At 40.0% G+C, this 27,390-nt stretch overlaps 1 protein-coding gene across 2 annotated transcripts in view; it reads right to left on the minus strand.

Annotated features, from left to right (window-relative positions):
- The window catches only part of kcnt1a (potassium sodium-activated channel subfamily T member 1a), a 44,166-nt gene that overhangs the window by 4,262 nt on the left and 12,514 nt on the right, over positions 1-27,390 (minus strand). Inside the window, exons 4-30 of one of the 2 annotated variants that reach the window (XM_085464069.1) lie at positions 25,330-25,477; positions 23,882-23,929; positions 23,547-23,595; positions 22,831-22,890; positions 22,464-22,538; positions 20,750-20,833; positions 19,951-20,045; positions 18,590-18,770; positions 18,348-18,512; positions 18,085-18,221; positions 12,076-12,139; positions 11,843-11,951; positions 10,169-10,277; positions 8,966-9,115; positions 6,239-6,468; positions 5,942-6,158; positions 4,507-4,612; positions 4,193-4,365; positions 2,907-2,978; positions 2,667-2,801; positions 2,434-2,545; positions 2,242-2,340; positions 1,874-1,957; positions 1,652-1,780; positions 1,131-1,425; positions 992-1,054; positions 825-909 (exon numbers count right to left, since the gene is read on the minus strand). In XM_085464069.1, coding sequence (XP_085320195.1) covers positions 825-909; positions 992-1,054; positions 1,131-1,425; positions 1,652-1,780; positions 1,874-1,957; positions 2,242-2,340; positions 2,434-2,545; positions 2,667-2,801; positions 2,907-2,978; positions 4,193-4,365; positions 4,507-4,612; positions 5,942-6,158; positions 6,239-6,468; positions 8,966-9,115; positions 10,169-10,277; positions 11,843-11,951; positions 12,076-12,139; positions 18,085-18,221; positions 18,348-18,512; positions 18,590-18,770; positions 19,951-20,045; positions 20,750-20,833; positions 22,464-22,538; positions 22,831-22,890; positions 23,547-23,595; positions 23,882-23,929; positions 25,330-25,477 — 3,274 coding nt within the window. Of the gene's footprint in view, positions 1-824; positions 910-991; positions 1,055-1,130; positions 1,426-1,651; positions 1,781-1,873; positions 1,958-2,241; positions 2,344-2,433; positions 2,546-2,666; positions 2,802-2,906; positions 2,979-4,192; positions 4,366-4,506; positions 4,613-5,941; positions 6,159-6,238; positions 6,469-8,965; positions 9,116-10,168; positions 10,278-11,842; positions 11,952-12,075; positions 12,140-18,084; positions 18,222-18,347; positions 18,513-18,589; positions 18,771-19,950; positions 20,046-20,749; positions 20,834-22,463; positions 22,539-22,830; positions 22,891-23,546; positions 23,596-23,881; positions 23,930-25,329; positions 25,478-27,390 lie in introns of both variants that reach the window. The other variant, XM_085464068.1, reaches the window with a different exon arrangement.

Raw genomic sequence — 27,390 nt, forward strand, 5'->3', positions numbered from 1 at the left:
TTGGCCAGATTGCAGATTTGAACCCAAGACCTTCTTGCTGCGAGGCAACAGTGCTAACCACTGTGCCACCGAGCTGTCAATATAGAGTTTAAAAAAATAGGGAAACTATGATTACAAGGCTTTATATAGAATTTTCTGTACGTTTTTGTCCTTTACAGGTTAAACCACAATAAATAGCTAATAGTGTGTGTATGGTTGTCTGTCTCTTCTAACCCCAGTGATTTTCCTGTGGTTTGAACTCTTGTCTGATCTTGTGAATTTTGTGAATCCAGGCAACTAACCACTCTTACTAGATTGTATCATGTCATCTCAACAAGAATAAATTAAGTTGCTGGATTTCATGCAGATCCTACATGATTTAATTACGTTCACCACAGAAACATGAAATTATTTTGTTCACATTGCAAGTTTGAATTTTGTAAACGTAACAACCACTCAATTTCATTTTTTTGAGTGTACTCTTTTCGATGTCTGCTCATTAATTGCAACATAATCTACTATAAAAACCAGCTAAGTCTTTATCTCTTTACAGCTTAGATGCCTAATAAACTGACAAAAATGTAAAGTTGTAGCATGTAAAATTAGTTAATATGCCATTTTTATGGATTTGCTCTACAAATTACATTCATTCATTAATAACATAAAAATATTGGCAATTCACTTTATTTTAATTATAGTGTGCACTAATATCTTACTGGCATTTTTTTTTCTTTTTCCCTCACCGTTGAATAATTTGATGTCATCAGACATGTAAATACATCGAAATACAACGATGTGGAGGAAGGGAAATACACAGCGCAGCAACATAAAGTAGTAAAACTTACACAACATCATTGAGCTCCAGCCTAGTGTCAGGAGATGGGTTAATAAGGACATAGGAGAGAGTATTTTGGTGATCGTTCTGTTCATCTGAAACACAAACATCACCACAGTCAAGCACAAAAGGCGATGCCATGATCAAACTGTATTTGCAGGATCATGAGTTGAATACCTTGTAGGTAACCCAGATTAACTCTGTTCATGACGTCACTGGCTGTCAGATTTGTCAGGTCATCTACAGGTACACAAACAGCAGTTAGATTAAAAACAATTAAATACCGAGCTGTCGGTTTTCTCGTGTCTATCATTACCATATCCAGATGTGGGGAGGCCCAGGTGCCTCATGCGGTTGCGGACCAGTTCTGACAGCTCTTCCCTCTCAGAGCGCCTGTAGAGGTTGAGGCGCTGCTGGGCAATGCGCTGGGCGTTTTCTTTGTTCGAATCCCGGCTCGCCCCCTGCCACCGCACACTTTTCTTACTCAGACGCCGAGCCCACTGCATGCTCTTCTTCCTCAACAGGGGGTGATCGGATGGGTCGTTGTTGCGAGACTCGTCCCCCTTATCCTTTGTGTCCTCGCAGTCATCAACGCTGACTGACACCTGCGACTAAGGTGGCGAGACAATAAGTTACATTTACACATCTTTAAAGAAGGGAGGCTGACCATAATTCATTGAGGTAAATCATTTTCTTCTGTTTTTAGTTTTTGCTCAAGCACCAAAATGAGATCTCAATGGAAATACATCACTGCATACATTCATTTGTTTTTTGTGTATTTAATAAATAAGTTCTTGGACTGGAGATTGATAGCCTGACATCTTGCTTAGATCTCACCTCAGAAGTGCAGAAAATGTGTGACTCAGTTCGATAGATCCCAATAGGAATTTCAGCACTAGAGGAGCAGAGCTTCTGGAACAGTCTCCCGTAAGTGCCAATCCACAGATCCTCCTCTTTTACTTTCATCTAGAACAGCACATGATAGCATATACTATTAGGGCATATGGGCTGCACTGTGCTTCTTTCTTTTCATTAATTCTGTTCTTCTGTCACACTCACAGCACACAGGTATCCTGATCCTGGGGTGGTATCCAGCCCCAGCAGCAGTCTTGCAATAAGGATCATGTAGTCCTTCACAAAAGACTAACAAAGAATAGCAGAAGATTACTTGTATCGCTTCATACATACACATACACATAGCCATGACAGCTATAAATGCAATAGAAAAAAAAAAAGGGAAACCTTTTAATCAGTCACTGAACACAAGAGGGCACTTGTGCTTTATGATGGTAACACTGCTCACCATCTTCAGGTGATGCTGTTTTTCTGCTGCTATGAGCCATCATTCAGACATTACTCATTTCTTTCACCTAGTGTTAAAAAAGAGTCACCTCAGACTACGCGTTTCGCTGCAAGTGTGTACCAACCTGGTAGAGCAGGGTGTCCAGCATGCTGATACTGAAGACTCTGCCCGCAGCGAAGGGTAGGCGAAACATGAAGGCCAAGTTGGAGCCTTTGTCACGCTCCTTCTGTGGGGGAGAGACAGGACACACATAAAGCAAAGCATCTGTAAAGGCCTACAGGGCAACTAACCGTAAGCTCCCTCATGCTGTTTTTACCTTTTCCAACTTAGAGAGAGAGTATGAGTAGCAGTCCTTCGCTCTGAACTGCATGAATCTCATGTTGGATGGGTGAGTAAGCTCTGTGATTATACTGAGACTGGGAAACAACCTTGAGTGGGAGAAAGTGATAGAAAAAAAAAGAGGAATTAGAAGCTCAGGCATCATTTCATAACAAACTGACTGCGGTTCATGAATAATATATGAACGACTGGAAAAAATGCTCACTTTACCTGAACATTGTCTGCACGTTGACAATAGTTTTGGCATCGGCCATGTAATCTTCCTCGGCGCTCATGGTGCTCTCTTTATCCACAACGACCAGGTTATCGGCGTAGATGATCCCACACTGGAGCAGGCTGTCCAGACTGAAATATACACACACAATAAAAAAGCAGAATATAACATAAAAAAGTAAATGTAATAAATATCAAAACTGAAAATGAAAGCAGAAAATTATGTGACATTCTCACTTGTCTATGGATCCAGCCATGTAGTAGACCATTGGGAAACAGCAGATGGCCTCCAAGAAGTGATTATCAGGCCTGAGGGAAGTATATATGGTGCATTTAGCTTCCATGAACCTTATTACATGAATATATAACAGATTTTAAAGAGATAAGTGTATCATTCAAACATAGAAAAGTTGTAGCCCAAGCTTCCTTTCTCTGAAAACATGTTGGCTTCCTCTTGTACTTTTTAAATATTTTGCTGTGTGTAGCCACACTTCTGATATTATGTAAATATAGTGTTACTAATGATGTTTATCTTTCTGTCTTATGTAAAGAGTGTTGAACTGCTGAACTGCTGCACAAAAAGTGAATAGTATTTCTTGTAGACATGCCATTTCTTGTCATTTTGTTTAATGTGCAGCGATGAATTATAACAACATGAGATGGGCCAAATTTGAAATATTGAGCATTTGATCATTCAAATCTCAGCTGGCAAAATGAAATAGCCCTGACGTCTCCTCAAAAAAAGAAGACAAACATAAAATAAAGTCTATTAAAGTAGAACGCATTAAGATTTTTGACTATAGTAGCTGCTATGCTCTTATAATATGTGCAACAGTGAGCACAAGTTCCCCAAAGCACTTAAATGGTAGCTTTAATTCCCTGTTAGTGGCTTCAGGCTGAGGGATGAGTCCACTCAGAGAGATTTAGCTGCTGACAGAACGTCACTGCATATGCATCTGCCCAGTCCTGCTGACTAGAGACCCAAGGCTGTCGTAAATGCGTGGGTGTTTGTATTTGTATGCGTGCGACACCAATAGGAAGAGAGAAAGAGAGAGCGCCGCATGAACGGAGAGTTATTGTTATCTGTCTGTTTCCATGAGAGTCCTGAGAGCTGGCATGTGGGGGCTGAAAGGGACACATCAGGGCTGTGGATGAAAGCCTGCGTAGTGCTCTCCAAAGAAATCATTTTCTCCATCTTTTCCTCCCCTTGTAGCAATCTAAATCATTCAGGTTCAAGGCAAAGCAAGTTACCATGGTGACCGTCTGGAGGTACAGAGAGCAGTGTTTTTATTTTCTTTGTCACTCAAAACACACCGTCACTGCAAGCGGTACAGCACTAACCTAACATCAGGGCTAACAATGGAGTCCCGCCTCCACAGCCGTGTCCTAAGTGCTCGGCTGACGCAGGCTTTTAACATACATAATGTTTCCCGGTGTGAAACGGTGAAGGATGGAGTGAAGGGAGAAGAAAGGGACAGTGTGCGTGTGGCAGGCGTGTGTGCGCGCCGCGAGGGCGAACTCACGGGTTATCCAACAGCAAGACAATAGGGTTGAGTTCTTTCCTGGGTCTGTAATAGGCTCTGAGAGGCACTATGAAGTTATAGAGACCGTTCCCTGCTGTTTCGGCTGAAACGATTATGAGCTTGTTTTTAAACCCGTACGCTTTGGCATCCTCGAAGCTGTTGTGCCTGCACCCCTGCAAAGACAGAAAAAACTCAGAAACATGGAGGTATTTCAGGATTGCTTTTATGAAGTGAACAACAGAGAGAGGAGAGAGGGAGTGATTGAGGCAGTAAGTAATTTGAGTGACTAAGTTGAAGGAACATCGACTGCCCACCTGGTCCAGACGTAGGCAGCAAAACGGGGCTTTTTCAGCCAACAGATGGCAAAGGGTGGGCGAGCTCCCAATGTACGGAGAGTTAGGGGGATAACCTTTCACATACCTGGCAACGAATCCAAAAAGCATGAACGACACATTTCATAAACCATACAGGACTTTCCTTTCCTTTATTTTTTAATAAAAACACCCAAACTGGCCTCTGTTACTTGGAGAGAAAAAAGGAAATATGAAGGAGTATCTTTATTATATGTACAGAACATTAGCACGGGCCACTACAGAAATCTAACAGGTAAGAAACATTGTTTGTTTGTTTGAGGGTTGTTGTTTTTTTGCATAATATATAGGCGGATACTACAAAACAGTGAAGAAAATAGTTGTATTAAACATTAAGTTTGTCTTAATTTGCACATGGATGTATGCCTGGTATTCAGAATGCTGGCATATATTAAATGTGTATTTTATGTCACCATGGCTGAAGTTCATGTTGTTCTTGTTCAAGTTGAACAAGAACAACATGAACCCATGCCAGCATGCTAAAGTTCATGTTGTGAACTTAAACAAGAATGCAAACTTAAAGCAAAAATACAAGATTACAAAAAATTATGTTCTATCTGAGAAAAATTTAAGCCTAATAAATAACGAGTAATCATACTCGCTAATAATACTCCCTGCTGTTTTTTTTTAAATCAGTTTCTTTAGGTGTGGTTTCTGCTCGGTCTCCTTGTAAATAGGTTTAAGAATAGACTGTATATAATAGATGGAAGTCGCTACCATCTAAAACTGTGTCATATTTTACAAAACAAACATCAGTGACAGTGACTAAGACCATAATATTACAAAGTTGTTAACTGAAGTTATAAATAAAATGAGCAATGGGCTCGTAGACTTCAATACCTTTTAATTGTGAAGCCAGATATTTTGAACCTTGCTGTTCAGTAAAAACAACGTAGATTCAAAAAAGATACATAAACACTATGAACACAGAGGCTATGTCCATCTTTTAGATACAGTTAATGGCTTTAACGTGCATTTTCACAGCAAGAGAGTCCTGGTTTTGAATCCAGTTACCATCTGCCACCTTTTTGTGTGTGTTTTTATGTCCTCCCTGTCAGCTGGTAATTCTCAAAGATGTGAGAGTGAATGGCTGGCTCTCTGAGAACAACATGAACTTCAGCCATGGTGACATAAAATACACATTTAATACCTGCCAGCATTCTGAATACAAGGCATACATCCATGTGCAAATTAAGACAATCTTAATGTTTAATACAACTATGTTTGTCTGGCAGGGTGTGACCTGCCTTTCCCTCTATGAGAGCTGGTTTAGACTCCAGTCTTCCCACTACCCCGGACTGGACAAGAAGTTAAGAAAATAGATTGGTGGTATTAAACTGTGTGTGTTTACACGTGCACAGAAAACCAGAATCCTTACTCTGTAGATGAGTGGCCTTTTTCATCTGTGAAGACCGAGTCATCTTCTGATTGGTCACTTAGCAGGTCACATGGCAAGATTGAGGCAGAGTCTGCTAATTCCTGAACCGGAGCAATGCTCGGCCTACGACTTCCAGTTCCATTTACTGTAGGTGGGACCAGTTTACCTACTGGGGCATCAGGAGGGGTTGTATTCTGAAGATCCATGGCAACCGTACCTGTAAATACATCCATTCTGGTTCATATGAATCTCAGTCCTAAGTTTGATCGAACGTGATCAGTTTGTTTTCTTTCTCACCCATGCTGGCAATGATGCTGTGGACAGGAAGCTGTGAAGGCCCATCAAAGAGTCCCCCAGCAGGACCACCCTTCTTCTCCTCCTGGTTGAAGATGAAGGCTGAGTTTTCCTCCTTGGTGATGTTGATGTAGTAGCATGTGTCTGTAGAAGCCATGATGTGGCGCGGCCCAGGGTTTAACAGGATGCTCTTGTTGTCTTCCCTCTTTATACCAATCAGACAAACACCATACCTGGGGATCACATACCTGCCGTTAGACTAAAGCGCCTGAACGACCTGCTTGATGGAAGACTGAGGACAAAAGAAAAAGAGCAGTTCTACTCGTAAGTTTAAAGACTAGATTTTCAGATTGGATGAGCACAGAAACTTCAAATTAAAACTGAAAATTCAGTAGTAAGTCTTTTAATTGCTTAAAAGCTATTAAGAGCTTTAATAAGATTTGCAATCTTAAAGCATATTTGTTGGTGTTTCTGCTCATTCTTTCTCATCTAAACAGATATATCTTATCAGAGATGTCATCAAAGAGGTATAAGTTTGAGGTATTATTAGCTAATTATATTTTACAGCATGAAAAAAAGAAAAACTTTAATTTGCATCTTAATGAGAGCTCCAAGATTAATAATTAACCTCCATGCATATTAAATGTACTTGTTATTCCTATATCAAATAAATTTTCATTATAGCACTTTGCTAAAATTATACAAAACAGGTGTTAAGAAATACTGAGCTTTCCTTGATAACTGATACAATCCCACAAAAGATCTTCTGACTGATATTGTTTTGCAGCTAGTTCAGTTGCTAATATGATATGCCGTTCTCTCTTAGAACCCGATGAATAGTAGATTTTAGTTTGAACACAACACTAATACCACTCCCTGATGGCAGGACTCTTCCAGCAGGACAAAGCGACTACTAGACTGTACATGAAAGACATGGGAACACAAGAAAACCCCCAAAGTGGAGCTTCTTACGTCCTATTTTGATGGAGCATCAGTATGATTCTTATGTCATGTCCAAACACAGCCACATGCTCCTTATCCAGGGGTTGAAGGAGGTTGGAACAATCCAGAATGGCATCTACAGTTAACGAGTTGTTACATCTGAGTGGTAGTTGCACAAAATACTGTCAAGCAACATCTGTTTTTACGAGCTGCATTGTGGTTCTCCTTTTAACTGATGCCACTGAGGGAGTTAAGTCAACAGATGACCCCGCCTGCATGTATCCTTTTTTTCATTTCATCCCTGCAATGCGCTCATGGTTCAGATAAGAAGTTGTGTTTGTGGTACTTGGTAAGTGGAGTAATTTTTTAAAAGTAGCACATAATTTCAAATTGAATGTTTCAGTCCATTTTACTAAAAAAGATAGTAAGAGCAGGTTAGACTGGGTAGTTTTTCAGTGATGTTGTTTAGTGTACAGTGATGAACTGTGTTAATTTAATTTAGTGTAATTTTACTTTATTTAGAAAGTGGGGCAATACACATTAATGAACATTTTAACAAATGTAAATATGAGAAGAGGAGTGGACAACAGAGGACAATACAGAGAACAATAACGGAAACACATCAATTATATTGCACAAACCCCAGTATTACACATGCCCTGACTGTCGGGTTATTGCACTGACCCATTACATTAATAGTTGTTTCCCTTTTTGTAATACACTAACTCTTTTTCACGTCTAATGTAAAGCATGATTAATTAAACATGATCACATGTTTGTGCGTCCCTCAGCCACCCTTTTAAGTGACTCTTAAAGATACAAAGACTTGTACTTTCCCTGACAGTGGAAGACTATTCCAGAAGCTCACTCCTTGATACGACAGAGCATTCTGTGAAAAGGTGGTCCGTCTAAATGCCCATTCACAATCACCTCTCACAGTGGCTCGAGTCAGTCGAGACCCGACAACACTGCTAGACTTTTGTTTAATAAGATCACTCATTGGTGGAGGTGCCAGACCATGTATAACTTTGTATATTAGACAGACAGGTGCTGAACTGGTGCAGGGCAGACTGTGGTATCTTTGGTCACTGCTAAATTAGGTTGTGTGTAGCACCAGAGACAGTGTAACAGAGAGACATGAGACACAATTCTAAATTGAAAATTATGGAACATTATTGGACGGAAAGAAGAAGCCCCTAAAGTCTTATGTGTGTGCAAAGCCAGCATAATTTTAGGCAGCCTTCATCAGATATAACTGAATATACTGGACATGAAGTTTTTAGGTCTCATTAACCTTTGAAATGAAATTAATTTAGATAAAGCTTCAAATTCATTCTAACTATTTAATCTTGAATAGTTTTTAAACTTTAAACTCTGCCCTATGCAGAACAGTTGTTTGATGGGTCTTAAAGCTGCTGATAGGTGGATTTAGATGGACAGAGACAAGCTAACGGCTCTACTTATTTCCGGTTTTCAAGCCATGATTAGCTAACTGATTGATGCTAGTAGCTTTATTTGCAAAGGACGGATATAAGGATGATATGAACTTCCTTTTATAATTCTAGGCAAGACAGTATTTGGCACAGCTTTTTCTTCAAACAAGAGCAGAAGTGTTATCTAAACATGCATGAAATTAAAACCAGTGTTTTTGTAGTCTGCGGCACACAGAATATGACTTTCACCAGAAAAGCACTGCTGAAGCACTTAATGCTGTGTAACACTAAGCTAAACAGACAAGCAAACATTTTAATCTCTGAGGGAGATGCGTTTGCTTACAAAGCTACTCACTTCTTGTGAGCATGAAAGGAGGCATATGTGAAGCTTTTGCCATTGTACTCTCCAAAGAACTTGCTGTCACACACTTTGATGTGGTAGACCTCGTTGCCGGAGCAACATCCATACATCCTCTGCCATTGCTCCGGGGATTGCTGTCCTTCTCTGGAATCATTCAGAGGAAATACAGACGGATGGGTAAATTTAACACGTAAACCTATTCAGTCTATTCAGCATCAGTGATAATCATCAGTTGTGAAAGAAAAACTCTCTTCTTTGCTGCACACCTACCTCTAGACCCTTGGGGTCTCAAAAGTCTCCTGACGAAAGCAGGCAGCTTAATTTATCTGTGTCAGTCAGGCAGTTTTGTGCTAATATGCCCTTTGTAATGACTTCCGGTTATTACTGTAATTGTTCAAGTGCTTTGATGGAGTTTAATGGGCTGTGAGAGATGCTCAGAACAACCCCAAGGTGGTGGTTTACATACTTGCTTCTTAGTAGTTATTAATATTTGCATAAGAAGACATGTAAATTGGATTTCTCACTCTAACTTTCATATTTCTGAGTAAAAGGAAAAATAACTTGCTCGTGACGATTGGTAACTCCTGATCCCCTTTTATTTCCCACTGCAGCGCCATGATGAGCTGCATGTCACTAAAACCTAGCGTTTCACACAAAACGCCCACACAAGCGAAGGAAACATGCAGAATGAAATACGGTACGTTCAGGTACATATTGTTACACTTGTGTGGAAAATGTCTGCAATTTTAAAAATTTAGAATAGAAAATACACAAGCTTTTTTTTTTCTGAAGGGTTGACAGGAACACAGCAAGCACTAACTAAAGCCTATTTATTCTTCATTAATGCTGTTTCCCTTGAGCACTGAAATCAGCTTTTAAGCGAGATCTGTTTGCATGCTGTGAAAAAATCATTTTCCACTGGAGTGCTTTTCATACGGCGCTACAAAGGAAACACATGCTAAAAAAATCAATCTCGGTGGCGGCTGTTCTCTCTTTTGGTGCACTCTCTCCTACATCCTGCTGAGCTTCACAATGAGCTGGGACTTTTGTCTTTGGCTTGGCTTTCTCACCTCTCTGTGGCAGCTCCATGGGCCCTATTTATGCATCAGCAGACATGAAAATGTGAAGAAATTTGAACTTTGCAGTCTCACTAAGGAGTAATCAAACAGCCTGAGGAGGTTTTGTAGAAGAACTGACCGTCCACGGGAAGTGTGTACAAGGAGTGTAACCAAAGTGGAGGTGGCAGGACAAACACAGTTGAGAGCCAGCATGGCGTACTTGAACTCTTCCTCGCAAACAACATGATCTGAAAATGAAGAAAATAGTTGATCAGCAGAGCTGGCCGAGAACTACTCACAGTACTCTACAACTTGCACTAATGTTATAATGGGGTGATTATATTATGTGTCACTGTACAAAGTTGTATCAGCCCCATCATCACTGCAAAGGCAAGTATATGATAAGGCTTAGCCAAGGTCATGTGTGCATTTACTTGTGTGCACAATCAGAGCTGTCTTACAGATTTGTATTTGTTAACAAATACACTTAACTCCCCAAATTCTTGCTAAATCACAATCTCATTAATTTTTACAGTACATGCTGGTGTTATGGGGAGTTACACATTTATGCCGAGCTAAGCTAATCAACTCTTGGCTTTCGCCTGACATTTAAACCTGAAATAGCTAACTGTATGGGCAGTTGTTAGGTGTAAAAGAACAAACTGGAAGGTTTATAAATGTCTGATTACCACAGACTGAACAAAAGCTACTGGTAAATAGACTCACTGGCCATTTCATTATGTACACCTAGCTAGTACTCGGTTGGACCTCTTTTTTCTGAAGTACTCAGAACACCCATCTGGCACTAGCAACCATGTCATGTTCAAAGTCACTTAAATCAGCTTTCTTCTCCATTCTGATGCTCACTTTGAACTTCAGCACGTCGCTTTAACCAAACATGCCCCCTGAGCCACGGTCGCCCTGGCTCAGGGGGTTGGGAATCGCATCTCTAACCGGAAGGTTGCCGGTTCGATCCCTGGGCTCTCTGTCCTGGTCGTTGTGTCCTTGGGCAAGACACTTTACCCTACTTGCCTACTGGTGTTGGCCAGAGGGGCCGATGGCGCGATATGGCAGCCTCGCTTCTGTCAGTCTGCCCCAGGGCAGCTGTGGCTACAATTGTAGCTTGCCTCCACCAGTGTATGAATGTAAGAGTGAATGAATAGTGGCATTGTAAAGTGCTTTGGGTGCCTTGAAAAGCGCTATATAAATCCAATCCATTATTATTATTATTATCCACTAAGTTGCTGCCATGTGATTGATTAGCTGCTTGTGCTAACGAGATGTTGAACAGCTATACCAAATAAAGTGACCAATGAGTGTATATGAAGGGAAAGAAGTGGGCTGTAAAATAATTCCCCATTTGCTTTTTTTATGGGCAAAAAAATAATTTCTGTTGTTTTGTCTGAGCACACCACCACCACAGTGCATTTTAAACCACACAATCAAGCTTTGATTTAAAGTTCAGACTTTAATTCAAGGGGTGAATAAAAGGGTTTAATAAAAGTGTTGCACTAGCTGTTTAGGAATTACAGCCATTTTTATATATAGTTCCTATTTAGCCAGATGTCCAAAGGTCATTGGACTGATAAACAGTTTCATGGTCAGGTGAGGCCTCTCCCCTCATTATTCCATATCAAATAAAGCGGATAAAAACTCTCAGCTTCAGTCGACCTTAACTGTTTACATTTAAATCCACCATGATGATGTACAGAGGCAAAATTACAAAACAACTGTGTCATTGTCCAAAAAGTTACTGACTTGACTGAACATGTATTTGCGTGATTGCTTCATTATTTCATTTAGAAACTCTCACCTGCAAATTTAACATGGAACTTATTTTCAGGTTTGAGTATCTGGACATATAGGGGACAATTTGGAGCAAAGTCTTTCACTGCCCAAGCTCTCAGGATGGTCTGATGGTCCTGAGGGGGGAAACAACAAAAATTATGCAGCTGTCTCTGTGACAGACAGCATTAATTTCTGAAAACTCATAAATCAGAATTACAGCACAGTTCATAATTTGTCATTTGTTATTTTTTGTCTTACTGCAGCCATGCGATCCACCTCGTTACGGCTGCTCAATATGAAACAAGCCTCTGCATCATCCATTCTGCAGAATTGTGACAAAATTGACAAATTATTAAATGTCATGTTACACAAAAAAACAAAACAGCGGCAGAGAAAATACAACCCACAAAAGACAAAGCTGAAATGATAATAGTGAGGCGAGACAACAACAATCTTTGATTGAATTTTCAGATTAGCATTGCTCGCTTGCAGGCAGACAAAACAAGCTGAAATAATATATACTGTATACTGAAGGTGCTGAGAATATGGAACTGATTTTGCATATGATTAACAGAGCCAAGAGAGTGCAGAATGCAAAACAAAGTGTGGGAGGATTTGAAACAGTACCAGATGCAGAATATAAGCTCTACACGCCCAGTCCTCGACTTCTAATTGCTCTGTCAGAAACCTGCCAAATGTATACAGTGAATTTACACAATCCATTACATCAATGTAATTTTGATTTGAATAAAGTTAGGACATGCCGTATGGTACAGCTGTACAGTCAGCACAGGACTGAGAAGTGCCAGGGTGTGTTTATGTTTACAGTTATTAATTATTATTATTAATTATTAATAAAATGTTTTCAAAGATGGCAGCTATGGTGGGGGATCCCCTGAAAATGCTCTCTAATTCTTATGTTTCTTTACTTTTAATGGAGGAAAACACATTACATAAAAGTTGCAGATTGATATGCATAATTTTAACTGAAATAAATAATTGAACCTATTCAACCTGTCTATAAAATCAGTTTTATCCATTCCCACTTCTCCACCACCACGCAAAACCAAATAGCTGCCGAAGAAGATCAAGCATAAGACTGTAGAACTGCACAAGGCTAGAATGGACTACAAGACGACAACAAGGTTGGTGAGAAGGTAACAACTGTTGATGTGATTTAGAAATGGAAAAAAAAAAATATATAACTTCTCTTCCTCCCCTCACAATAACAGGAGACCTGTTTTCCTTCCCTCATCCCCAACTGGTCGCGGCAGATGGCCCCGCCCCTCCTTCCAACTGTCAGCAAAGCGCTTGCTCATAGGGGATTATATGATTGTTAGGGTTTTCTCTGTTTTCCTGGTATTATTGCGGAGTCTTTAACTTATAATATAAAGTACCTTGAGGCAACTGTTGTTTAATTTGGCGCTATATAAATAAAACTGAACTGAAGTCACCACTGGTAACACACTATGCTGTGATAAACTGAAATCTTGCAGTGCCTGCAAGGTCCCCCTGCCAAAGAAGGCACACGTACAGACCTGTCTTAAGTTTGCCAGTGAACATCTAAATGATCCAGAGAGAGCGCTGTGGTCACATGAAACCAAAATCAAGCTCTTCAGCATCAACTCGGACTTTGAAGAAAGATTAATACTAAGTATGACCCAAAGTCATCCTCACAGTCAAGCACAGAGTTGGAAAAATAATTTGGGGCTGTTTTTCCATGACCTTGACCCAAAACATACTGCCAAGGTAACAGAGGCGTGGCTAAAGAAGAAGCACATTAAGTTCATATAGTGGCCTAGCCAGTCTCCAGACTTCAATCCTATAGAAAATCTGTGGAGGCAGCTGAAGCTTTGAGTTGCCAAGCAGCAGCCAACAAACATAAAGGAGAGAGTTTCTGGAAGGAGGAGCGGAACAAAATCCCTCCTGTCTGCAACTACAAGAAACATCTTGCTGTCGCTGTTGCAAACAAGGGTACCAAGTACTAAGTTATGTTTTGCTTGAGGATCGAATACTTATTTCACTCAGTCATATGCAAATCAGTTTCTAACTTCTATGTAATGTATTTTTTCTGGATTTTGTTTGATATTCTCTCTATTAAAATTCAAATGAAACTACCATAAAAATCAAAGACTTTTTTTGAGGTAAGCAAACTTACAAATTAAGCAAAGCACCAGATAATTATTCCTTTATATCCTTTACTTTACAGGGAGTGCAGAATTATTAGGCAAATGAGTATTTTGTCCACTTCATCCTCTTCATGCATGTTGTCTTACTCCAAGCTGTATAGGCTCGAAAGCCTACTACCAATTAAGCATATTAGGTGATGTGCATCTCTGTAATGAGAAGGGGTGTGGTCTAATGACATCAACACCCTATATCAGGTGTGCATAATTATTAGGCAACGTCCTTTCCTTTGGCAAAATGGGTCAAAAGAAGGACTTGACAGGCTCAGAAAAGTCAAAAATAGTGAGATATCTTGCAGAGGGATGCAGCAGTCTCAAAATTGCAAAGCTTCTGAAGCGTGATCATCGAACAATCAAGCGTTTCATTCAAAATAGTCGACAGGGTCGCAAGAAGCGTGTGGAAAAACCAAGGCACAAAATAACTGCCCATGAACTGAGAAAAGTCAAGCGTGCAGCTGCCAAGATGCCACTTGCCACCAGTTTGGCCATATTTCAGAGCTGCAACATCACTGGAGTGCCCAAAAGCACAAGGTGTGCAATACTCAGAGACATGGCCAAAGTAAGAAAGGCTGAAAGACGACCACCACTGAACAAGACGCACAAGCTGAAACGTCAAGACTGGGCCAAGAAATATCTCAAGACTGGTTTTTCTAAGGTTTTATGGACTGATGAAATGAGAGTGAGTCTTGATGGGCCAGATGGATGGGCCCGTGGCTGGATTGGTAAAGGGCAGAGAGCTCCAGTCCGACTCAGACGCCAGCAAGGTGGAGGTGGAGTACTGGTTTGGGCTGGTATCATCAAAGATGAGCTTGTGGGGCCTTTTCGGGTTGAGGATGGAGTCAAGCTCAACTCCCAGTCCTACTGCCAGTTTCTGGAAGACACCTTCTTCAAGCAGTGGTACAGGAAGAAGTCTGCATCCTTCAAGAAAAACATGATTTTCATGCAGGACAATGCTCCATCACACGCGTCCAAGTACTCCACAGCGTGGCTGGCAAGAAAGGGTATAAAAGAAGAAAAACTAATGACATGGCCACCTTGTTCACCTGATCTGAACCCCATTGAGAACCTGTGGTCCATCATCAAATGTGAGATTTACAAGGAGGAAAACAGTACACCTCTCTGAACAGTGTCTGGGAGGCTGTGGTTGCTGCTGCACGCAATGTTGATGGTGAACAGATCAAAACACTGACAGAATCCATGAATGTCAGAAATGTATATTTGTGAATGTGGAGATGTTATATTGGTTTCACTGGTGAAAATAAATAATTGAAATGGATATATATTTGTTTTTTGTTAAGTTGCCTAATAATTATGCACAGTAATAGTCACCTGCACACACAGATATCCCCCTAAAATAGCTAAAACTAAAAACAAACTAAAAACTACTTCCAAAAACATTCAGCTTTGATATTAATGAGTTTTTTGGGTTCATTGAGAACATGGTTGTTGTTCAATAATAAAATTATTCCTCAAAAATACAACTTGCCTAATAATTCTGCACTCCCTGTATATCTGGGCTGTTCCTGGTGTGGTTCTGTCTATTGAACACCTTCATCTTTATCACCTTTGTCACAACTTCACTGAAAGAATCCCTGTGAAGTTTTTCAAACAGCCGTACATAAATCAAGACTGTATACGATTACCACAAATATGCAAACTAACTGTAATGCGCTGTACAAAATTCCTGGATTTATCGCTTAAGCTTGGCTGCAGCTCTGCATACTGGATATTTGTCAAATTGGACTTGTATGAGAGGTACGACATAAATAAAATTCAACTGAGTCATAGATGTCATTATGGCTACAAAAATAAACCTGACTTGACATACAGATTGACAACAAGTTTTTATGCCTTTCATCATTGTTACAATGTTCCATAGTCTCCCTCATGAATCTTTCACAACTCCAAAGTATCAGAAGAATGTGAGACAGATTATGTTGCCTTTCTTCAGAAGAGCAGTCCCTCTATCGGTTCACTTTCAAAAGGAATGAGTATAGCTTGAATGAATAATTACAGTGTTGTCTGAGTATGAGGCCAAACAATGGCTCTGACAAGCCTATTTACTAAGAAAAGAAGAAGAGAATATCAGGGTAATATTAAGGATTGGTAGGACAATAGTCTTTTAAGTCCTACTGACAGTTTGCAAGAATTATCAGTACCTTTCCCAGAATGTGAAATATGAACTTTTGGGAGCCACTGTAGATGATTTAATTGGAAACAAATGAGGTGCAGATGTCAGATGATAAAAGGAATCCATAAAACTGTCTTTATGAATATGACACCAGTACATTATTATATTTTTAACATAACCAATCAACAGGAAACCAAGAAAGACAAACAAACTGAAAAAAACAGCACACAGAGCTATTTGACTGAGAAAAAAGGGGAAAAAGACAATTTCAACAAAGGTCAGTCTTGAAACCATTTCATTTTTCAACTTTCTCTTTCAATATCTATGTTATTCTTTGTAATGGGAAGTTTGACATTTATCTTAACATCTTAACTACGCATTTGATCCAAGCTGTATTTCCATTTGTTCATTTTCATTCTAGTAGCATTCTTTTGAAGTCAAGCACAAATACTTTGGGGCCCAATTGAATTTATTTAGAAATAAAATTCTCACATCACTCTGACCTCTTCTCAAAATGTTTTCTCCCTTGCCAAACACAGTGAAGCAAACACAATAAAACAGTATTTTATTATGACTATGTTTACACTTACACTTAACCACTTATAGTGGGTTTCTAAGGACTGCATTAACTAATAATATGGGCTTCAACAGCTCAACTCCCATCCTCTCCCCTCCCAATATTCATTCTGTGCTTTAATACTATTCTGCGAACTCAGTAAAGATTACACAATGATTGTAAAATTTTATATAATAAAGCAATTTTTAGTCTCCCACAAAATGAGCACCAACATGGCGCATTTCAGTAAATGATGGACAGTGTTCCAAACTTTTACCACGTCCCTAATCAATGTTATTGACTGCAATTTTCCTTCATTTCATTGATGTTTGTTGGCATTTGTGTCAGAAGCAGCTGTGTAGCAGGCAGAAGATGGATGCAAAAAGCAGGACTTGGAAGACAATGGGTAAACTTAAAAGCGGCTAAAATGCTAAATTTACATCAAGTACAAAATAATGCAAGTTAAAAACAAGAAAACCAAAACTTCTAGTATTCAAGGGAAATATAGAACTAGGAAAAATACAACAAAGGACAAAAAGGAGACTGAGGCTTTATATACAAACACAGGATAACATGGAAACAGGCAACAGGTGGGAAAACAGCTGAAACTAATTACAGATAATGAAAGAGGGGAAGCAGAATTGAATACAAAACACAAGAGACAAGAGGTTCCCAAAATAAAAGACCAGGACTAAGGAGACAATAAACTAACAGTGTGGGAAAACAAGAGGGACATGAAACCATAACACCAAAAGAAAGTGCACCAGGCGTAAGGAAATAATAAACAAGATTGTAGATTTGTCTGGAGATCTTGGTCCTGTTGCACGACCCAGTTTGAGCCCAAGTTTTAGCTGTTGGACAGATGGCCTCACATTTGGTCTCATCTGTGCAAAGGGCATTGTTTCAGAAGTCGTGTGGTTCAAATGCAACTTGGCAAACCCGCTGTGCTATGCTGTGCTGTTATGTCGCTTTCTCCCTTCCAAACAAGCCAGACTTGTTCAGTCTTTTTCTCATTGTACTGTCATAAACCTTTACATTTAACATACTAGCTGAAGCCTGTAAAGTCTGAGATGTAGCTCTGGGGTCCAGTTTCTCTGAGAATTGCACAGTGTGACTCCTGAGGCTGTTGCATTGTTTTAATTGTGTTAAGATTAGCAAACTGACAAAATTTTGTAGAGGTGTTCTAACTTGCTGATGATCAGTTAATCAAGTACATTTGATTAGCAGGGCTAAGTGTTACTTACCCTCTTAATTCCTATTGGAAGCGGGAAGGGTGTGATTAGTTTCTAACAGGACTGCAAACAGTCCTGTGAAGAGTCTCTTTTTTTCACAGGATTGTATATTGGAAAAAGTCACAGTTAAAGTATAATCTAGTTATAGGAACTGTAACTTACTTGGCTCTAAGCAGATCCTGATCTTTGAGGACAGACCCTTGCAGATAGATGACTCTTTGAGACCACAGAGGGATCTGCAGCACCCTTCGCACCTGGAGGTCCATTTCAGTTGGGCACAGGATCACCACATAGTAATCCTTGAAGATTATGTAAGAACCACATCAGTATCTCAAAAGAGGAATTTCTATGTAAATGGAGACACACCATGTCAGTCATTATCACTTGTAAGTAAACCTCGAGCACGTGTATGTAACGGTCGTTACCTGCAGTCGTGGATGAGCGTAGAATTCATTGAGAAAGTCCATGAGCAGGTCTATTTTGAGTGCGCTGACACACAGCACAACATGTTTCTCTGTCTGTGCTCTGTGGCGGCTGTAATTCCCCCCAGACTTCTGTCTCTCCATCCACAGGTAGATCAGCTCTTCAAACTGACAAGCAGCACGCGATGCAGAGGTCACACGAGGAAATGTAAACGGATCCAAAGATTATTTCAGTATCTTTGTACCTGAAGAGGCAGCACCACCAGGGCCACGCAGATCATGATGACTACCAGTAACTGGGAAGGCCATATGCGGGGAGTCACATCTCCGAAGCCCACAGTGGAGAAGGTGACAATGCAGAAGTAGAACGAAGTGAAGAGGGAGAGGTTTTTGCCTGCTCGTTCCAGGTGCTGAATCCCACACGTGCTGTATACAAACAAATACGAAGTCAGCATATACAGCTACAGCATGTAGGTTGGTTATGAACCTGGACATAGAGGCCACAAGGAATAGATAAATAAATATGCTGTATTAACAACTAAAAGGTTTGTTTAAATATTAATAAAAAATAAACATTAAGCTTTTGTTTGTCATTTTGACTTCATAACTGATATTTTAATTCATTTTGAGCATTTCTCAGCTAGCAAAAATGGTTTGGATCACTCTTCACCGTTACAATTATACTTTAACCAGTAGTATAGAGTAGAAGAAATCAAAGCACAAAGCTGGTGGGTGCTTTTCAAAGTTTTCACTGTAAATTCTCTTCTTTTAAAGCTGTTGCATCAACCTCCACTGTATAATCTGAAAATGTCTAAGTTCCTGTACGGCTATATCACTGAAATGTGATCTCATACGCTTGTTTTGCACTCGGCTGCGGCAACGGTGTCACATTTACCAGGTCACAAAAAGCAAGAGTATACAGCAAGCTGAAATAACACAAAAACACGGTGGATGCCAGGAGATGTGACGTCAGCTGTCTCACTGTGATGGCATCAGCCACACATGGATAAATCAGTGGATTTGTTTACTTTATTAGTTTGTTTTGCAGTTTTCTTCATTAATATAATTATGATTATGATCTCAATTGCTAGTTTTGAATCATCTGTATAACATGATTTTCATATTTTTAATTTTATGGCCCCATTCAGAGTTAAATAAAGCAGGGTATATTTTGGAGTCCGCCTGCCTTGTGATTGGCAGGTCGCTACCATATGAGCGCACAGAGTCACTCGATTTCTCAGTCAGAGCCAACCATTGCTTGTCACCTCTGGTTTCCAAAAACCAAGACGCTGATGGTGAAAATGCTCAGCTCCAGGCTTCAAAACAACAGTTTATAAACAGCTCACATAATCATGGTTACATCTGTGTTTTACGTACTGTCTATGAGTTTAACTACCCTGCAGTGAACTAAACAGCACTGTCAAAGTTATGCTCCCATAATATTTGGAATTATCTGGATCACCATTTTTAGTATCGCTTAGTAATTATTAAAAATATAAATAAAAATCTGCACAGTTCTTTCACATTTTAGCAAACACAGACAGAAGCACAATATGTCACCACTCTGAACAGAATGGTTTTACAGTCCCTGCAGAGGCAGGCTCACCCAGTGAAGACGAGGCAGAGCAGGGTGCAGATCAGAATGAGGACCTGGTTAAACATGGCCGAGTTGGTCCTCTGGATCGCTCGATGGACATCGTTCTACCATAAACAACATACAGCAGTTATAGTTAAAAACCTATTCATTTTCTTCTGCTTATCAAATTCAGAGTTATAGGGGGAGGCTGAAGCCTATCACAGCTGTCACAGGACGAGGGTACACTGTTGTAGGGTTAATACACAGAGACAGATAATAGGTCACATCTAGAGTCAATTTAGGATCTCTAATTAATCCAACCCCATGCATGTTTTTTGGATTGTGGGAGGAAGCTGGAATACCTGGAGCAAACCCAAGCAGACACAGTGAAGGCATGCAATAGGACCAGTCTGGATTTGAACTAAGCTCCTGCCTGTTGTGAGGTGACAGTGAGTACTACCACTGGACCACTGTGTTTCCCAAGGATACAACTGCTTATAATCAGTGACACTGCGTCTACCCCTGTTCCATTTAATTGTGAATTCGTTTAGCGGTTGCAGATGCTTCTACTCTTGTATGCTCCCCACTGCAGTCTGCAGAGCAACATGATAAAATGCACACAGCACTGAAAATAATCCCTAATGAGCTCCCTCCTGTGTGCAGCACAAACAGAGCAGAACCAAAGAAGGATTTTTTGTTGTTACAGTGTGGATGTCGGGGAGTACGAAGGCCTTTATAAATCAGTGCAGTTAAAATGTCTGAAGTAAATCAATAAGCTGTTGAAAACTGGTCATTAATAGACAAAATTCAGTTAACTGCTTTGACTTACGATCATATTCTCCAAAGCACATTTGGCCAACCAGCAGTTGAGAAACACAGGAATGAAAATGTTCCTTATCGAGGGCCAGAAAATCTGAGGAGAGGTAGAAAACACTTCATTTCAGAGTTTTCTCAAACAATAAAAATCTCACAGCAGTGGGTCATATGTCTGCAGCTTAAACGTGCTACCTGTGAAAATTAAAACTTTTAAGTATTATTGTGTAACGTTTTTATACCCAGAATCATTAAAGAGGAATACTCTGCACTGTCTTAGTCAGCTATGATGTTTGTAGTTCTATCTTCTCTGTCCATGTAGCTCAATCTGCACAAAATGTCAGTGTTACCTCTCTAGTACTTGTTGTAGTTGAGCATTTTCATATAAGAGCTAATCAAAGCAAGCATGCAGCATTAATTACAGCAAGGGCAATGATTTGAATGTTGATGACCCTCTTGTGACAGGCAGATGCACACTTGTCCTGCACATTGATGTAGTTTGGCACCAACAAACTAGTCCTTAATGAAACTTGTTTTATCTTTTAGAGTAGCAAGGCCAAGACTTCTTTAAAGAGACAATTCTGCTGAGCTTGAAATGATTATTTTTTTCTGGCCATCTGGCCACCACAAATCAAGGTGCCATCCATTAGAAAGTACACCCTCTTTAGATTCTATCTATCTTAATATAATCAAAAAACATTATCTTAAGAACAGATAAATACATTTGGAGTAACAACAACATGACAGTAAACCTAAGCAGAAGAGTGTGTAAAAAAATCCAGTACACCCTACCAATCGGACCTAAGAGGTTAAGTAGCAGCCAGGTGCTGATTAAGAGACCATCATTATGCGTGAGTACACCTAATGAGGGTATTACAGGAGCAGAAGTTTTTGCAGTTTGCTGGTCCAGAGCATTCAGTGTGCTTTAACACAATACGGAAGACGAAAGAACTCAGCAACCATCTTTGAGAAGCAACTGCTGCTGCTCATCAATCTGGGAGGGAGTATTACGTCCATCATTTATACAATGCATACAATCCTTCATACAATGAGAATGATTCTTCAAAAGTGGAAAACATTCAAGATAGTAACCAATCTTCCCAGAGGTGGACATAGCATAACACCTTATACCAACTATCAAATCGTCACAGTAGAGGGGTGACGATTTGTTTATTTTGCAGCAACAGGTGCTGGGGACCTTGCAGCCTTAGAATCAACCACAAACTCCTCTGTATAGCAATAATTCCAGAGGCCACATGTTTAATGAGCTCAAGTAAAGCATCAAATCTATAACAAAGTTAAAAGGGAGTTTTTCCTTTCCACTTTTGCCAAAGTGCTTGCTCATAGGGGTCATATGATTGTTGGCTTTTTCTCTGTATGTATTATTGTAGGATCTACCTTACAATATAAAGCGCCTTGAGGCGACTATTGTGTGATTTGGTGTTGTATAAATATATGGAATTGAACTGAATTGAATTAAAAGAGCTGTGCATAAATAAACTGCAAAACTCAGTGAACTGAAGCAATGTTGCAGAAGAGAGTGGGCTAAAATTCCTCCACATCAATGTGAGAGAGTGATATAATCATATAGAAAATGGTTGCTAACTATTAAAGTTATTGCTGCTAAAAGTGATTCCACAAGCTTCTGAATCATAGGATGTGCTTAATTTTTCATGGAGTGCTTCTGCATAATAAAGCACATTTCAGGGTTGTCATGGTAAAACTTTTACCGTAATGATGAAGGGAACTGTGTTGATCATCTCTAGAAGAAAGGACACCTGGAATATCTGCTCCCAAATGTTCCCCTAAAAGTAAAAACAGGCACAGACTTTTAACACTTTCATCTGTAAGCACACAAAAGACAGTGAGTCACTGCAGAGATTCATTGTTGTCTGTCACCCTGCAAAACCACTTATTCCTTCACCTCAGCCATATCCTGCAATTACTGTCTGTCTTTAATGTAGCCTTGACAAATGACTTGGTCTAATTGCACCACTTATGGATTGTCAATCTAGCACATTGTAAGTGATTAATTGTACAGAATGCATTAATCATGTTTGAAGCCAGAGTGCTTTTTTTTAGCACACTCTGTCTTACCTTGTAACTCAGATACATTAGTAACATAGTCTCCAGGAAACTAATGATGGCCACAATCACCTGTGCAAAAACAGGATATAAGACATACTTAATTATTTACAACAGCGTTGTCACAAATAATCTTCTAAGAATGACGCTCACCATGTTTTCACATGACGATCAGACATTTATGGTTTGCATTAGACAGTCAAATATTTGGTCAACAGCACAATTGAAAGCAGAGATGGGATCACTCCAGTTGCAACACCTGTCAATATGTTGATGTTCTGACACACGACCCATGTAGTCACTGCTACACTGTTACCTGATCGTGTGAGTACACATGGGTCGGAGAACCCCCGTCTTTAAAAATCGGCCATCATTTTCAACTACACACCTGTAAAGTATCTTGAATCTTGCACGGTTGTGACGCTATGCTGTTGAAATCTGTCCACAGACAGACAGACAGACAGACAGATATACAGAGAGACAGACAGACAGACAGATAAAGACCTGCCCGAGAACTCAAAATGGCTTTGTGGTAGTTCCACTTACAGAAGATGTTTCCAGGACAATTTGTCACAATGACACACACATGCACGCACACAGACACTCACAAGGTACAAACTGTACCAGCTGTGCCAATGAGGCCGGCAAACACACACACAAGTTTATGCAACTCAGTGAAAGTCATTGAAAGTTTTGCTTTATGTGCTCTTTCTTCTCTTGTGACTCACTTGAATGGCCCAGACAGGAAGCTTCCTATCCACCCAGAAGATCAACTCCCTGACAGAGAGAGCACACAACAGTGACAATTGTACTACATTTAACAACAAATTCCCTCCAAATCAAAGAAAAATTGTACATGATTGGTGTCTATACCATCAGTGACAACGTGAGATAAACAGAAGACCAAGCTGGCAGGGATCTCTTTACATAAATGTTGATAAAAAGGGAAAATCCGATAATGAAAACACCGATGGCCTGCCAGAATAACTAATAAGGTGAATGGAAGAAATGAGGTATCAGACCAAACAAAGAGCTGAAAGAAATCACACCTTTTGCTGCTTACCAGTTAATTTCTCTGTCCTGCACTGAACCGTTCCACTGACAGTCGACACTGTGGAGTAGTGATGATGGTAAGGGAGGAAGGCAGCAAAATAGCAGGAAGTGAAACATGAACATGGGAGGATTTCTGCAGCTGAACTAGATCGTAGACACGTCAGTTTATTAAAGCAAAGTATGAGTTCCTAAATCTTCATACTGAATTAAAATAGAATGCTAGATCTTTTCACACTTTTTAAAAATTTTAAAAACTTAAATATGAAACATACATTTATTTATTAATGATCATTTGATTTGTGTAAAAATTAAAGCACACAACAAGCCAATTAATCAAGTTAACCACCCAAAGGAGCTGGCCAGCTCCTCATAGATAACTGTATGGAAAAGAGAAAAGGCTTCCTGTTCTGTCCTATAAGCAAATCTTTGCTTTATCTATTGGTCCTATAAGACATATCTTCAGTCATCAAAGTTGAACCTTTGTTATATTTCTCATATAACAAAACGCTTTTATACTCACACCTACAGCCAATTTAGAATCACTGGAATTAGTATTAAACTGAAATGCCTGATGTTTGGACTGTGGGAGTAAGCCAAACTAATTCTGGGAGAAACCATGCAAGCACAAAGGGAACATGCAAAATCCACACAGAAAGGCCCCACACTGCTGGTGGAGTCAAGCCCAGGAGCTTCTTGTTCTGAGGTGACTATCTGTGGAATCAAACTCTGATTACCAGTTATTCATGGTCACAACAGCAGATAGATAAAGCACAGCAAAAAGTTGATGGGGCAGACACTGGAATGAGACATTACCTCTACAGATCACCACTGACTGGCCTAAAGTTATCTAGAGTCACTGAGAGGCGACTCTAGATGAACAGATGCAAACTGGGAGGTCTGCACTCGTTTGCGTGTAGCAGCTCTAGAATTGGCAGTTTTACACATAATATTTATTCAATTCATAATAATTTGGTTTTTAAAAAAATGAGAAAGGGACCACTTTCATGAGTAAATCATAGTATGTGACATTTAGGTCTTATGATGCGTACAATAGATACAGTATCCTATATATAGTATCGCACATGAGCATGCTGTGTCATCTAAATGACACCAAAGGAGGCTGCTGTTGCTGTGATTACGCAGACTCCAGGGCTTCTAAATAGATATTATGATCCCGACCTGTGGAACAGTCCTCCTACATATAATATGCAGAGCAACCTTAACCAGTAACCTTATATTCAGTACTCAGTACTCGGCATTTTATTTGCAGTTTAGCTTCTTTTTTCACCTTTTTTTGTTGCTTTCCTTTAAAGAATTAATCAACTGCAATGGATGAATAACAAATCTTAACATTATAATTGTTTTTTTCATTTTTTGAGAGTGTTGTGATAACATTGCGTTAGAATGTGCTTGATAAAAATCCTCGACTTGACCTGAAAACCTTTATTTTAAACAAACCATTTGTTGTTGCCACTGGGAGCGTTTTGCTGTGCAGCGCTGTGGCTGGCGCCTGCACTCTGAGCGGGGTTGTCTGTCATTACTCTGATGATGTACAGCAGACAGGTGAGCAGCTTCAGGGAAAAGTTGAACACACGAATCCTGAGGCCTGAAGGCAAAAGAAAATAAGATTTGTATAAATAAATCTTATTTGTAAGTAAGATTTATTGTGACAGTGTGTACATAGGCTTTCCTGTGTTTAAGTTTAAACTGTATTTAACACAGTGTCATTTCTTCAGAGTAAATCTCTGACAGGTAAGGAAAAAACATCTGGGATTCTCCACAGGTGTTCTGTTTGATCCCGGGCTGAATTTGTAAGTTTGTCTCTAATTTTTAAAATATTTTTATAATTTTTATAGTTTTTTGGAGAGAGACAAAACATCAACCAAAAATCCAGAAAAAACAAATTACATGAATTATATCATTGATTTTCATGTCAGTGATTCTTAAGCAAAGTCTAACTTAATACTTGGGGGAGAAACTTTTGTTGGAAAGCACAGCGGCAATATGTTTCTTGTAGCTGGTCACCATGTTTCACACATCTCAGGGGGAATTTTAGCCCACTCCTCTTTACAGAAACTCTCTAAATCCTTTAGGTTTCGTGGTTGCTGCTTGGCAACTCAAAGGTTCAGCTCCATCCACAGATTTTCTCCAGGACTGAGATTTGGAGACTTGCTAAGCCACTCCATCACCTTAATTTGCTTCTTCTTTAATCACTCCTTTGTTGGCTCTGTGGTTTCTTTTAAGTCACTGTCATGCTGGAAGACCCATCTTCAGTGTTCTGGCTGAGAGAAGAGATTTTATGGTACACTGCCCAGTCCATTGCCCCATTAATCCGATGAAGGATTGCCCCAAACAGCCCCAAAGCACAACGTTTCCACCTCTGTGCTTGACTGTGGGGATTGTGTTCTTTGGATCATATTATTATTAAATATTTCATTCAAAATAAGACACACAACTACAACGTCGGAAAAGACCCAGGGAAACCGAGTTGACGATAGAAACCCTGAAAACCACAAATTCCACACCAGAGTCTCAACTCTCGCGGCTTAAGATGGGCCTGTACATGTGCCCAATTGAGCAGGGGACATGGCCTGTATTTATATAGCGCTTTTACTAGTCCCTAAGGACCCCAAAGCGCTTTACATATCCAGTCATCCACCCATTCACACACTGGTGATGGCAAGCTACATTGTAGCCACAGCTGCCCTGGGGCGCACTGACAGAGGTGAGGCTGCCGGACACTGGCGCCACCGGGCCCTCTGACCACCACCAGTAGGCAACGGGTGAAGTGTCTTGCCCAAGGACACAACGACCAAGACTGTCCAAGCCGGGGCTCGAACCTGCAACCTTCCGATTACAAGGCGAACTCCCAACTCTTGAGCCACGATCGCCCTGCAGGGTGCAGCAACATATCAATCTATATCAATTCCTTACAGTGTAGTAGTATGTTACCAGTGGAGTTCTTGGTGACTGTGGCCTCAACTACCTTAAGATCATTATCAAGCTCCACCCATGTGGTTTTGGGTGATCCACCACCTTTCTCGTGATCATCCTATGAGGCAAGATCTTGCATGGAGCTCCAGACTGAAGGCGACTGATGGTCATTTTATATTTCTTCCATTTCTGAATAATCACACCAACAACTGTAGCCCATTCCAGCCTTGTGCAGGTCTACAATCTCATCCCTGATGTCCTTTGGCAGATCTTTGGTCTTGCCCATGGTGGTGGAGCAGTTGGAATGGATGAAACAGATTCTGTGGGCAGGTGTGCTTTATACACATAATGACTTGAGATCAGGACCATCTCTAATTGCTTGGCTGATTTTTTGATTGATTGCAATTGACACATACTACCAATCTGCAGGAATCAGAATAATTCTGGCTGGGTTGTAGAGGATCAAATACTTATTTCACTCAGTGACATACAAATCAATTCACAATTCTTCATATAATGAGTCTTTTCTGGATTTTTAATTGATATTAAAATTAATATATAACTACCATGAAAATTTAAAACTGT

The sequence above is a fragment of the Copadichromis virginalis genome, linkage group LG7, assembly GCF_057382275.1.
Source record: "Copadichromis virginalis isolate Kocher_CV1m ecotype Utaka linkage group LG7, C_Virginalis_male_GT1.1, whole genome shotgun sequence".
NCBI lineage: Eukaryota > Metazoa > Chordata > Actinopteri > Cichliformes > Cichlidae > Copadichromis > Copadichromis virginalis.